General features: G+C 33.7%; 1 protein-coding gene across 1 annotated transcript; it reads right to left on the bottom strand.

The window, feature by feature from the left end:
- Nucleotides 1–4,506: 4,506 nt before the first annotated feature.
- LOC134856638 (uncharacterized) lies at nucleotides 4,507–12,758 on the bottom strand (the record flags this gene model as incomplete). The annotated part of the gene is given in 4 exon segments (XM_063872918.1): nucleotides 4,507–5,956; nucleotides 10,856–11,066; nucleotides 11,164–11,216; nucleotides 11,723–12,758. Coding segments are annotated over 4 exon segments (1,713 nt in total). The 3' UTR covers nucleotides 4,507–4,792.
- Between the last annotated feature and the right edge of the window lie 2,245 nt (nucleotides 12,759–15,003).

The following is a 15,003-nucleotide window of genomic DNA, read 5'->3' as shown; positions in this document are numbered from 1 at the left end:
GAAGTTTACAAGAACAATACGCGGCCAAACTGTGCACTCGATATGTACACAATGGTATCTGTATGTTCCTGGATTTTCAAAGAATCCAATAACAAATTTTTGTTCAACTAAAATCGAGGTTGTATGCCTTTAATGTTTGGAATAAATGAAAGTTTTATTCCATGAATTAGTTTAACTCAGTTTGTTTTGAATTTTCTAGTATCTGAGATTGGAAAGGTAATCATTGGAAAAGTGTTCACTCCTTCAGTATATGAGTTTGGAAAATTTTTCATTCTTCTAGTAATTGAGATCAAAAATGTGTTCATTCTTTCAGTATTTGGGATCGAAAAAAGCTCATTCATGCAGTATTTGATTGGAAAAGCGTTCACTGGTTCAGTATTCGAGATTTAACTGGTTAGCTCAAACTGTTGACAGGAAATGAGATTGATATGTTGGATAATATCGCTGATTGCCCACAAAAAATTTCTTTGTAAGTATATATGTTACCGGAATCGGCAAACAAAATGCGGATTCCGCCTTTAATTTGTGGTTTCCTCTTATAGTTGGGATTCCGCAAAAGTTTACTTTTACTATAGCTAAATTTTGTTATTTGCTTGTCAAATTCACCAATTGTTGCGGATTCCAGTAGTTCGCCTTTCGCCTATTTTTGGAGCGAATTTGATTGGTACACTTGTTTAGTTGTTTGTTTGTAGAATCAAAAACTGCAAAAAAAATAAAGAAAAATATCAATTTTGCACCTTCCGCGACAAATTTGGTTTTGGTCTGTTGCGGAATCCGCTTACAATTACAAAATTGCACAATTTGGCCTCGTAAAACTTAATTACCCGAAAATTTTGTAAATCCTTACAATAACTAACTGATAAATTGATTAAAAATTGAAAATTACAAGAGCAACAATAATCATTTTGTATTTTTGTTGCTTAACGTCCGTGAAACATGGACCCTCCTGGAGGTAAATTTTGATTGGTCTTTGTACCAAAACTGAAGAAGTAGATCAAGAATTCTCTTGCATAAGCCTTTGCGTATACGCCTAAAAAGTATTTGGACTTAAAACATAACTATTTGTTCTCAAACTTATCAAGTCTTATATGAGACAAAAGTTTTGCAACCGGGTGATATAAACATCAATAAATAACTTATTTACCTCCTTCAAAAAAATCATTGGCTGGACGCAATTTGAAGTTTTGAAAAGGGCATCAATTTTAGATACTCGCACATAAAAACCTACAAGAGCGATTAGTGGAGACGATATTTCAGCAACAAAACCTTCGATTTTGTATTCAACATTGAAAAACATCAATTATTTTTGTAAAGTTTTCATTCATTCTATAGAAGGTTGCTTGGGCATCCTGATGAATTAAAATATGTGCATTACGAATTTAAAATTCTGAGTGAAAATGCTGTGAAACTGTTATAGTGAAACTGCGGTTAGCAGCTTGGTGCAATTTTGAGGGTAAGAAGTCACATTCGAATGAACTTGCCATCGATATTACTGTTGCAAGGATTCCGAATAGACTTAAACTGTAATTAAACAATGTTTGTTATGAAATCCGAAGAGCTGTAAAAACACTGCTGGCTCCTGTCCGATCAAATTTGAAGATCAGCAATTTTGTGCTAAAATCGATAATAATTGAAAGATCACATTTTCTATGAGAAATAATTTTGTAGTTAACCAAATTTTAAAGCAACTCCAAATCGGTAATCGTTAAATTTTTTCTCGAAGTTTATTTGAAAAATAGAAAAAGTTGGAAATGGCGGTTAATTTTTTATATTTTTTTTTTTACAGATGAGGACCTTCTCATGATAAAATGGGATTAAAATGCAAAGTTACGATGGACTGGTTGTTCTACAGGGAAATCAGAAAATGTTTTCAGGCCATAATTTCTTGCTTTTTGAAATATATGAAGCTTGACGAAAAAAAATATTGGCTTGTGTTAGGGAAATTTTGATTGTGAAACGCTGTGCTTATAAAACTCTTTTTAACGTATGCATTAGTCAATCCGCTTAAGCGCCGTTTTGCCTGCGTGTTTCAAGACAATGCCTTGAAGTTTCAAGCTAGCTTTAGCTGTCTTGCTAAAACTTTCGAAAGAAAAAATGAAATTGTTAATCAAAATTTTCACCGCACGCGCTAAATTGATCATAAGGCGTCCAAAAACTAATGCAGACTAAACTGCATTAAATTGAGTTTTCATGAAATTTTTTTTTGCAGAAAAGCAAGTGGGAACTTTCACATTGCTCGTGCAATTATGATTCATTGCACAAATTAAAAAAAAAACATTTTTCAATCGTTCGTTAAAAAGGAAAATTTAATAGAATAATCCAAAAATCATAATGTACACTAACTTGCCGAGTTGAAAGCCAATTCTGATTTTTTCCGATTTTTTTTACAGCAACAGAATAGCAATGTAGAAAACGATTATAACATCACAAAGGCGAACCTGCAATGTCAGCAAAAAAGCGGCAAACGGGAACTTTAAAATTTTTGCAGGTAAAACTTAGGAATGTAATAAATGAAAGTGTACTAAAAATGCGAAAAACATTGACTCTTGAATTTCTGATAAAGAACTTCTATTTATTTTTTATTTGAATAAAATGTGTTTTTTGTTTCTTTAATTAAAAAGGCATTAACTGTGTCAACCATAATATAACTAAAATTCACCGTATATAATACTAAACTGCTGCCTAGAGCTATCAAGTAGCCATGATCATTACCAAAAGTAGAGCCTTTCCGCACTGACAGAAATGGTTTACTGTCAATTTAAATTGATTTTAAATCAATTTTAAATCGATCGAAATCGATTAACCATGTACATTTTACGAACTTAAATGGATTTTAAATCGATTTAAATCGATCGTTTTGAAATTTTTAACTCGATTTAAGTGTCTAAAAATTGATTGAAAACGATTTCGACGGATTTTACGATTCATTAAAATCCATCTCATTTAAATCCATCAGAATCTCACTTAAAACCATTTTAAATCAATTTAAATCGATCTTTTTGAAATTTTTAAATCGATTTAGGTGTCTAAAAAATCGATTTAAATCGATTTCGATGGATTTTCCGACCACCAACAGTCGGTTTTTTGCTAACAAAGCAAAAAAACATGCTTTTTTTAGAAAACTAATTGAAATATGATTTTCATTTGATTTTTTAAATGAAAACACACGTGACAGATGTTTTAGAATTCAAGAAATAAAAAAAAAATGTTAATATGAACCAGATTTTGAGCTCAAAAATATGCAACGAAAATCTAGAAAATCATCATTACATATCAGATTTCTTGCATTAACATATGTAACAAATCAAGAAAATTGTAAATTGGATCTTGGGCAAAATTTTGTGTAACAAACCAGAAAAGGGTCAGGTAAAATTAAATTATGATCTCAATAATATGCAATAAAATCATAGAAAATCAGATTTTAAGCAAAAATTTATGAAACGAATCAAGAAAAGGGTCAATATAGATCAGTTTTTGAACTCAAAATATGCAAGAAAATCATAGAATTATATCGATATTTTGGTCTTTTCATTTGGTCTTTTTTATGCTACAATACGCTATGGATGTTAAATGAAAAATGATGGGCAAGAAATAAATGCAGTAAAAATTTAAAACTGATAAATCTCCAATAAAAAAAATCTATTTAAATCGATTTGAATCCGTTTTAATCCCCTTAAAAGTAAAAACAGTTTCAGACTGGAAAAATGCATTTAATTTGATTTAAAATCGATTGGGATCAATTTTTTTAGTTGGGATTTAAGATCAATTCAAATCAATTTTAAATCCATCCAAATCAATCTTCATCTTTTCTTTTATCTTCGAACTTTTTTCCTACTAAAATCGATCTAAATTTAATCAACGTACCATTTTCATACTAAAATCGGTCTACATTTATTCAACGTACTTTTTTCGTACTAAAATTGACCCTAATCCATTTTTGTCAGTGCGGTTTGATATGCAACTTAAGACGGAAAAATCAATATTGGTGTTTTCAAAAGTCCTTGTACGTGCATCTCGAGTTAAAATAAATTCTATCGTGAATTAAATACTGAACCGAGCTGAAGCAAAAGTTCATTTTTGGAATGGTTATGGAGCTCATGAAGCAATCTTTTTCTTTGCCTGCCAGTAAAATACTGTAATGTTTATAGAAGTTTCAAGAAAAACAAAAAGAACATGAAGAGTTTGAATATAGATTCCGTTTTGAAGAGCCAGGGTTAAGGTTTCAGTGATAATTTGTTAATTTAGAGAAAAACAAGTTCTCATCATCGCTGAATCAGGCTCTGATCAGTGGCATAGTATTCAAGATCAGATCCGAAACATGGGTGAAACAGCGCTGAGAATCTGTTTAAATTAGCTCTGAAACACTTGCTAGTTAGACTGAAATTTTTGATTTTTAAGAAACGCTGAATCGTCGTCTTTGGTCTGCTCAGGAAGCAAGAGTAAAAGATTCAGTGCCTCCATACAGTGAAAACTCTCCTACCAAGGCGTTGTCATGAAAAACTGTCATGATTTTTCAGAACAATTTAATTATCGGTTTGTATTCAATTTGATGTCCTTAGTTAGTTAATTTCCGTGAGATTGTCACGATACATTTGAAATTTCTGGATACTCAAATCTTATCGGCGAATAAAAACTCTTAAATTTTTTTCCGTCTTATATAAATGAATCCGTTTACCTTACAATTTGTACAGCTAATATGAACAAATAATAGTTTTTCTGTTTGAATTGTGAGTAATCAGAGTTTTTTTGCTTGGATTTTCACCAAAAAATCACGTTATTTTTGTTCAGAAGTTCATCGGAATAACATAGCTTCGATGTTCATATGTACACTTTTGCGTCCTCGATGATGGGGAGTCTTTTTAATAAGTTTTTGGATCTGTTTCACCAAGTTCCTGAATGTTTTCGCGTATTTCTTATCGTCCTTGTCGTCGTCGCCAGTTCTGGAGAAATCGGAGTATAGAAGGCTTAGCGTTTTCATTCTAACTGTTCCTTCAGCTCGGTATCCTTTTTGGCATAAAATCGGGATTATTTTTTTCCTTAAATCAAATGCGTAGTTGAATTCAAGAAGACAGTTTGTGCTCTCCTCGTACTCTCTGGATAAAATGGGAAGGATGATCTTGGAGTTACGAACGGTTTTCTCCATTGACTCATGTATTTGAATGCCCATTTCTTCTTCATCTATCCACACTTTGTATCCCGCAGTTTTCAAGTCTTTTGAGAGTCGAAGCGCGAGATCTTTTCCACTTGACCAATTGTAACTTATCATAATATCAGAAAATTCGTTGGTCGTCCTTTCCTGGCTCTGAGAGTCTAGTTGTTTTCGAATTTTCTCCTGCAGGTTACCATCAGATCCTGCCATTTCTTTTGACTCTTTCTTAGAAGGTTTTTTGTCGTCAAAACGAATAATGTCGGTTGTATCTTGAATTATCATGAAAATTGCTGAGCTATTTTGACCAAATTCAGAAGGCCTCCTACCTGAATTGGATGACTCAGAGAGTTCTTTCAGCATTTGTTCATTTTCTTCAATTGAATGAAAAATGTCGAGTAGACGCTTAGCATTCTCCCAAGGCTTAGATGTTAAGTTGGTACAATTTGACCAAACAGGATGCTTTGCAGCTAACTCACGCTGGGTTATCCTTAGATGTAGCAACTCTTTAATTGCACTTCGCTTGAGTCTAGGCTTGCATCTTTTGGACCAGGATTTCAAAATGTCCCTTTCCATCCAATCATCATAGTCTGAGGTTTCAAACATAGTTATCTGAGGAGGCCAGTCTTCAAAAATGAAATTGAAATCATCATCATCGTCGCAATCGTCGTCTCTTACTTCGTCTTCGGCTACGTTGCCGTCTTCGTCTTCGTTTTTGCCTTCCTCTTCGGCTACTTCGCTGTCTTCGCCTTCGTTTTTGCCTTTGTCTTCATATTCGACATCGGAATCGTCTTCACTGCGAGTCAGATCCTAAAATTTATCCTTCATGGCATCGAACTAGAAAATTTGAGCTCACTTGTGAGAGTCGTAATAGTTCACACACGTTTATACACACGGGTATGTGAGCTGGGCGCGGAAAAGAGCAGGAGCAGGAGCAAAAATCCAAAAACAATTTTTTTTCTAAAAGTTATTAGAATTTAGCTTCTTACTTTATCAGTTCCATATTCACTACCCCACTCCCCCATCTCCCTTGTACAAAAAAATATTCCCCGAATTTGACAATTATGATCATCATACAAAAGCGTGAATATCCGTTACTTATTCAAAGCAAGTGCAATTTTGAAATTTAAAGACATACCTCAAGCTGCTATAACTTCGGAGGATTAACACTCAGTGCTTATTATGAACAACTTATTTCAAATTCTGCTCAGATGAACAACTAAAACTACATGAGCAATCCACTTTTGAAATCACAAATATAGGTGGAACCTAAAACCGAAGCCACATACCTCACACAGATGGTCGATTGCTGAGCAAGTAGCACAAAATGCTCCGACCACATTCATAAAAAAACTACATTCATAGAAAAACTAGACTCTTTTTTTTTCTATTTGAAAAAACTTTTATATTGCTAAAAAAATTGATTTTTCAATATACGTTAATGCACATCTTTGTGCGCCTTCAGGTTAGCACTGACTCAAAAAATAACAAAGTAACCAATGAAAACTGCTCTTTCATTACAAAAATTACGTAACCACAATTATGTAACCATTTTTTGGTTTCAGGGGCAAAGTTTTGAGAGCTTTAAGCTTTTCAGTTTTGATTTTTTGAATTGCAGCTAAAATCCTGTCTACTTTTTATTATTTCATAAAAAAAAAATTCAGACAACTTTTTCGATTTTGAAACTATAGCTTCAATATCAGCGCTTTACGTCTAAACTCATCGCGAGTGTTAATTGCCGGCACACTTTCCTAATGTTGCTGGCTACCTGGTCGATTGTACACAAAAAGATTTTTGGTTTTCCAATGTCCTTACCACACATCCTCATAAGCTGTACAATGTGAGTATCCTCTTTTCGGTGTTTCTCAGTCTTTGTGGTGAGCTGTTGGACCGTTTGACCGACATAAATGGGTTTCCACCCAGAATTCTCTAGTCTGTACACCACTTTGGATTTCAGTTCAGTGGAAAACGTGGACTTCAAGGAGGGCCTACATGTTTTCAATTTCTGAGTGGTGAATGTTGTGGGCGCTTCGTTAAATACCGCGCTTTTTCTTCTTTAATATCTGGCTGTGATTCCGCCTTTATTAATTCATCAACATGTTGGCCAAACGTTTGTATAATCACAAGATTTCTCATTGATGTATCTTCTTTTTGTCTTTTCCCTGCTAGTCATCTTTTCAACTGATCGCAATTTCGCGTATTAGTTTCTGGATATTAGTTATGGAACCACTACCTACAGTTGGTTTCCAACGCTTTTGCAAAACACTCCCATGTTGTTGTATTCCAGAGGACACGGTGATCACACAGAATTTCTTTCGATCACACTCTTTTTGCACTGAAGGAGGGCGCAACTTTCAAAATGGTACCTGTTTTTGCTGATTTCTGATTGAATAATTGCTAAACCCAAAAATGTCAGCTTCCTGAATGTGTTGGGTGTCTCTAATGTGAACTGTAGTTTGGGATTTAGTGCGTTTGCTGCCCGCAAAACTTCTTCAAGATACCCCCTAACTGTCCTCGCTATTTTGTCAACTTAACGGATAAAAGTTCTACTTTGTGAAATGACTTTCTTTTTCCCTCTTGGCGGAGCCACGTCTATTTTTGCCGGGACCTGATGGTTTAAAAATTGTTTCGGTACTTCTCATCTGATATCTCAATGCATGTAACGTGATACCAGTTTTCCGCACTCTGCACATTTCAACGTGCAAGTGACCTTTTTGCTTTTGGTACATGTACCCTTAAACTTTTTTGGGAACGATAAATTCAGGAACATCCCGCATGAGTGCGGACTCGTGCTGTTTTAAACAAGGACTAGAAAAAAGTACAGCAAATGATGCCGTTATTGTCAAAACATCCTTCTTAACCTATCTTGTTGCGTTGTACTTGAAAGGCAGAAGACTAACTGCCACGTTCCACTTTTTTCATTGTTTTTCTAACAATTGGCAGTGGTTCAATTTGCTCATGTAGCTTTCTGAAAAATATGTTTTTTTTTGCGTACTTTAGTAGTTGATTTGTATACAAGCTTTCAACATCTGGAGAAATCACATTTTTTGTAGGCTCAAAATTAATTTCGAGTTGGTTTCGGAGTTTCTATCGAGTTGGTTTCGATGTTTCCTCTCCCAGTTTTTTTAATTATTTTTTACTGGAATTTTTTCAGGTTACAATACGAGCTATCATTCATTGAGAGGAGAGGACCTTCGCCAATCAAAAAAAAGCCTTGTGAGCTGCAGAGATGAGTTCACCTCATCCTAGTAAACAGATTGTCTTTTATTACTTCTCTTTTCATCGTAGCCAACAGTTCCTTATTGATGTCTTTTTCTATCTTCAAAACAATCGAATCATTCATTTCGTGCTTTTTGTTCAATTGATTTGAACCAAGCAAATCGCTAACTTATTCTCGTAAGTATGTATCCTGATTAGACTAAAAAAACCAACCTCTTTGTCATATGGTACCTCCACCACTTCATTAATTTTTTGTGCTTTCTCAACACCTTTCAGAAAGTTATTCGATTAAAAACGGATTGGAAATTTACTTTTTTTTCAAAGCAGCAAAACCCACTTTAATCGGATATAATCATGTATACTGGATTGTGATTATTTTAGTCTCTAACGGTTATTTTAAAAGTTAACGGTTATTTTTTGCCTAGCACACAATGCTTTAGATGAAGTGACATTTATTTTGGCTCAAAAAGTAACAATTTAGCAATTCTTTTGTAATCAATTTTTTGAAACTGTTTTAATTTCTGCTGACATTTGTTTTCTTTATCAATCCAAAATCCAATTTTCCAACTTTTTTTATCATCCTGTTTGAAAACCCAAATTCACATGCGCTGACAACGATTTTTCTGTTTTTTTTTGAAAAATCAAAACAAAACTCAGATAAAAATATATCCATTTCAGAAAAACACAAACGTATAAATCAACACATAACCATTGCTACTTCAGTGGAAAAAAGATCGCATTGTCTGAATGTTATGTTTTTTAATTGAACAATGCATATTTGGACAGGGCACAGAAAATTGAAGCGGAAAGAACTGAACAAACGAATCTAAGTTTGAAAAGCCACTAAATATTTTCCTCTTGCTGGGCTAAAGGCAAACATAACTATATAAACGTGCCACTGTCTATAGCTTTCAAAAAACCTTTTTAACTATATAACACAGCACTGAATTCATTTTTTAAAATGGTTGTTCCAGAATTAAAACGCAAGAAAAATATAGAAGTCAGAAAAAATGGCATAACTGGAAGCTACCGTAATTCCAATCCAAAGTTGTGGATTGTTGCTCTCAAAATTCAGCAAATTTCCTAGTTAATGACATTCTTTTGTGGATTGGACAGCCTTTCAATCACATCAACGGCGAGGTTTTAGCTGACGCTACCCGCACTGGAGTTCTTTGGTTAATAATTCAATATATTTGGATTTTTATAGTCAGTCTGTAAAATTGCAAAGATTTTGAAACAAATTAGTTTGAAAATTTTTCGTAGTTAACTAATTATTTCTGAGAAATTGTAAAAAAAAAGTAACGAACCAAGTCAACATCCCCCCCAAATACGTTTAGGGGGGAGGATGTTAACTTGGTTACGATTTTTTAGCCAATCAGAAGACACGCAGGGCTTAGCAAAATTAATTTATCTGAACGCTGGGGTGGAGGATCTTAACTTGGTCTCTTTGGGGGGAGGGGGGGGGGGGGGTAGATTTTAACTTGATTCAAAGTAACTAATCTAAAATAAGCGTTTGTTTTGTAACTATTTTTCAGAAATACAGAAATACGGACTTTTTTACATCATTCGAAAGGTATTGTTGTCATAAGCTCAAATTTGAAAATTTAATTCACGTGTGATCATTTTTTGTAAAGCTATGGGGGTTAAAAGATTGACATTTTGGCCAACTTGGGACAATTAACGCGCGATTGTTTCGCGCTACTAACGCGTAAACGGAGGGTTAATCCGTCTAAGAAATCGTTCCAAATTGGCTGAAAGAAGCTTATAAGCAATAATTAATTTGTTACAAGGAGCAAAATCTATCCTTTTGTACTTTATATGGCGTGTGGAGGGATGATTTTGGCGTGTGGGGCGACGTTTGAAATTTTAGAAAAAGAAATTCATTTTGTTTTATTACTTTTAATTTTTTAATGTTATTATTGCTCCATAGACCTCAAAAGGCAGTCGGAACATTCAGAGCTTCGCCCTGATACGAGCAGACTTGTTTTCAATGTGAACGAAAATTTAGCGCGTGTAGTCAAAGCTTCTGGCTATAATTTTTACTCATTTTTTTTAAGTTGAAAAAACTTAAAATTTGCTGCTGAATGAGATTTTTCATTATTTCAATTGCCAAGTGAATAACACTCTCGGTTAAGCTCTAGGAATCAAATATGTTACAAAAAATTATATATTTAGTTTTGTAGTGGCTTATTTGATCGAAGGTGATTAGTTTTCAATTATCAGACAATCTTTCAACGAGATCACCTCGCCTTCGTTCAAGAGTTGTTTCAAGTCGGCCACTTGGTTCTCAATTATTGGAATTTGTGGGGATTTTTTTCTGTTTTTCAATTCCATTTATTTGAGCCCATTGTTTTAGCAGAAAAGTCGTTGTTATGCGGGAAGAAAATAGTTTCCTTTGAAATTATCTAATAGGATTATGGCGACAATTGGGATAAGCAAGGATATCACAACATATTTAAATGGGTTAAAAAGATCATTTTGTTAACTTACTAAATTTGGATTATTTTCGCAAAAATCACGCCACTGATCGATCCAGAGCTGAGCAGGGTAGTCTGAAGTAACAAATTCCTCACCGTGAGACTCCAGAGTTGGAAAAGCAGCTTCATTACTAATGGTTCTCCCCATCACACTTGCTTTTCTAACAAATATCTCGAGATCGTCAATCATTTCTTTTTGATCCTCCGTTAGAGGCTGACTGAACCTAGAAAATTTGATTTCAGTTAACTACAATTTGCTTCAATTTGTTTGAAGATAGAACTATCAAATTTATTACACAAGATGAAATCTTTTTGACTTACTTGATATTGAAATATCTTGACGATTGTATCCAAGAATAAACGTGGTTGTCAAACTGGAGTTTTAATGGGCATAAACTTGAAATTTTTTCCTTGAAGATAAGAAAAAGAATACAAAAAAATTAAAAAACAGAAAATAGATTTAAGAGGTATTGTGAGTTTATTTTGAAACCACGTCGCGCAAGATAAAATGATATGAGTTTCACTAAAAGGAATACCGCACTCAGTAAGAAGAGAAAATAATAGATTCATAGTGGATTTTTATTGTCAGTCTCCATAAATTTCAAAAAGAATTGATTATAATCGATTATTTTTGAAAGTTTTTTTCTCAATTTATAATCTATTATAATGGACTATAATCTATTATAATAGATTATAATCCATTATTATTCAAAAAGCGTCATTTCCTTTATTTTTTGTTTTGTTTTGTGGGCTTTTCAGTTGGCGGATTTAGGTGCCGACCCAATATATCAATTATCCGATTCGATTGACCCTCAACTAAACGAAAGTCAGTTAGAAAACCTAAAAGTTTTTTGAAACATTTTAAGGTAAAAGTTTATGCCTCTGAACTACTGATTTTGTAAGATTGGCACACATCGGTTGCATACACCACAAATTGTTCAAACTCTTTTTGCTTACTGGAACGAGCCGAGCGATTTCTGGTGAGAAGTTTATGCAAGGCGGTCTCTAGCTCGGTTGTTCGTTCCTTTCTTGCCTTAATTACAAATATCTCTTTTAGTCTTTTAATTTCCAAGCAGTCATGAACGACTTCAGTTCCTTCTTGAGACTCCAGTTGTCGAAAAAAATTACCGACTTCTGGGATTTTAGCTCTCATCTGCTTGGACATGTCCGAGTCTAAAAAATCATAATTACCGTAATATAAGAGCAGTATCAAAAAACACAAGGTGCAAAAATAAAGTTAAGCGAACTAAACAGTTAGCGAACTCAAGTGATTTGCTCTGCTTTTCGGTCACAAAGGAAAAATTAATAACGTATATTGTCGTTTACCAAGGCGGTGAGGCTTTTAGCTCAATGTACGTCCTTGCGTATCAAACATAATAAGGAAATTGCATAACGGTGAAACAGTTGACATCTTAGTAGGGGGTATCCAAGTTTTTTTTTTTGCGAATGTCATCAAGTCCGACCGAATGACATCCGGTTTGCGAATGACATGCGGTATCCAAGATTGTCGGTTCGCGAATGACATCGGTCCAACCGAATGACCTCCAATTTGCGGATGACATACGGTAGCCAAGTTTGTCGTTTAGCGAATAACATCCGGCCTGACCGAATCAAAAAAGCAGATTGTTGCAATTTTACCAGGTAATTAGCGCATATCAAGAAATTCTATCAAATTTTGATTGAACACAAAATCTAAAACCAGCGTTTTTGATCATTCAATCCGAGAGTTTAAAATCAAACTTTTGAAGGTTTATAAATTAACATTGCAAGTGCAATTGTTACGCGGGTACAAATGGGTACGGGAACTGGACAAATTTTCGCATGTAAATTTAAAGAGAAAGATCGTAAGCAATGAAAAAAAAGCAAGCGCCTAGAGTGAAACAACTATACAAAATCAAAGGTTGCTAGGTCAAGCAATTGCGAGTCTGGTACTAGTGTGTAAATTGTTTTTGCATAAGAACAAGTCAATTGTTTATTTGTTAAAATAAATCACTTGGTTCTGATTGATAAAAGTGGACGCTTTGTGCATGCACTTTTTTGATTAGTCATAACGCATTGTCGTAACACCAGCAGTAGATTTTTGTTATTTTTGCATGAGCAGATTAAGCCGTCATATAAATGAATGCACAAAAGTTCTGTGATGGCTGCATGAATCAAAAAAATTGCCAGCTTAACCATCATTGAATACTTTTTAAACAAATGCATGTGAAGTTCAAAAAACCAAGTTTTCAAACGTATGTTCCCGAACCTTGCAGGACTGTATAAACATATGATAATACTTTGTGTGGTTGCATTGTTAAACAGATATAGTTTTTGCTAATATATGCAGGGTGGGAAAAATATCAGCAAGTGCAATGTGAAAAAATATAGCTTTCCTTATGTCATATTTTTCAGAAGTTTACGACGAGGTAACTTAAATTATTATTTTGACTGAAGAATTCAAACTAAAGAAATAACAAGACTCCCGGGTTGACCAAAAATGCTTGTCCTACAATTTCCATATATGAAAAAAATGCTTATCCTACAATTTCCTACAGTTTCATAGACTCCGAAAATTGTACAAAAAACTCTAGGATAAGTATTTTTTCATATATGAAAAGTGTAGGATAAGCATTTTTTCATAAACCAAAAAATTGATTTTTTCTAAATTTTATTTCTCAAAATTTTTGGGATGTGTTCGTGACCGAACACATGCATGGGACTAAACCCATGGAGTACTCAACACTAGAGTTCCCAAAAGGTTGATCGTCTGTCATTGACAATGCATTGCAAACGATCTGAATTGTAAAAGTGATTACTTCACAAATGATACATTGAAAGCATCAAACTTTTAAGTTTTGGCAAAATTTTTCAAAGATAATTTTTTTTAAATTGAATTTTCAACTTATCAAACATTGATTAAGGCATATATAAACAAGCCATACAAAAAACAGGAGTTTTTAGCCCGTTTAAAAAAGTTATCCAGAGAAACGGAAAAAAATCCAATTTTTGTGCATCGTGGACTACGTTATGCAGACGAAAAATTAAAATTTGCATGCATTTTTTTGGAAAATGTTTGTTTGAGTACAAAATTCGATTTGAGATTAGCACTTTTCCATACATTTGATGTAGGCAATTGTATGACAAGCATTTTCGGTGTGAAGAAATGTGAGGCAAGCATTTTTGGTTTATGGAGGTCAACCCGGGCTGCTCGTATCAGGGCGAAACCCTGAATGTTCCGACTGCCTTTTAAGGTATTACGGAGCAGTAATAACATTAAAAAATTAGACGTAAAAAAATAAAGTGAATTTTTTTAAGCTGAATATTTTTTATAAAAATCATCCTCCCACACGCCATATTAAGTACAAAAAGATAGATTTAGCTCCTTGTAACAAATCAATTATGGCAAGTAAGCTTCTTTCAACCAATTTGGAGCGATTTTAAGACGGATTAACTAACTCTCCGCTTACGCGTTAATAGCGCGAAATATATTGCGCGTTAATTGTCTCAAATTCTCAAATTGGCCAAAATGACAATCTTTAAACCCCCATAACTTTACAAAAAATGATCACAGGTAAAATATCTTTTCAAATTTGAGCTCAGGACAACGATAACTTTTAAATGATATAAAAAAATTTCGTCAAAAATGGCTAGTTAAAAAGTCTGAAGAAAAAAAACCCCCCCGAGCACAAATATTCCGTTAATTCGTATCGAAAGTCGGAACAAAAACTTACTTTTACGGCGTGTGCTTTTTGTTATATCTTTTAGGAATTTGTTCACGCTTTAAAGTAACTTTTGCGGCTTAATTATCTTAAAAGTAGTCTCAGGTAATTTCAAATTTTCAAATAGTTCAGATAATCCGACTGATTTTCCACATATAGGATTAGTTTTTAAAAAACTATCAATCATAAAATATTTTGAAGTAAAAGCAGTTTTTTAAGTTACGTACTTTCTGCGTTATAGTCATATAATCCAGTCTGCTTCAATAGGGTTACTTCTAATGAAGAAAAAACAGTCATAACAGAGTTATGCTTGCAGTTAAAAAGCGTTATCACTTTTAGGCTAAAATTGATGATCAAATTTAATTGAATCGCTTGTGGGTTCAATTTCCTTAGAAAATCTATTTTTTTTGTCACTGACTGTTTATTTTCGCTATGAACTTTTCATGAAAACTTCTTTGAA

This window comes from Symsagittifera roscoffensis, unplaced genomic scaffold (assembly GCF_963678635.1).
Source record: "Symsagittifera roscoffensis unplaced genomic scaffold, txSymRosc1.1 SCAFFOLD_781, whole genome shotgun sequence".
NCBI classification, from domain to species: domain Eukaryota; kingdom Metazoa; phylum Xenacoelomorpha; order Acoela; family Convolutidae; genus Symsagittifera; species Symsagittifera roscoffensis.
The sequence above is the reverse complement of the archived record's forward strand: the minus strand, read 5'-3'. Positions and strand labels throughout refer to the sequence as shown.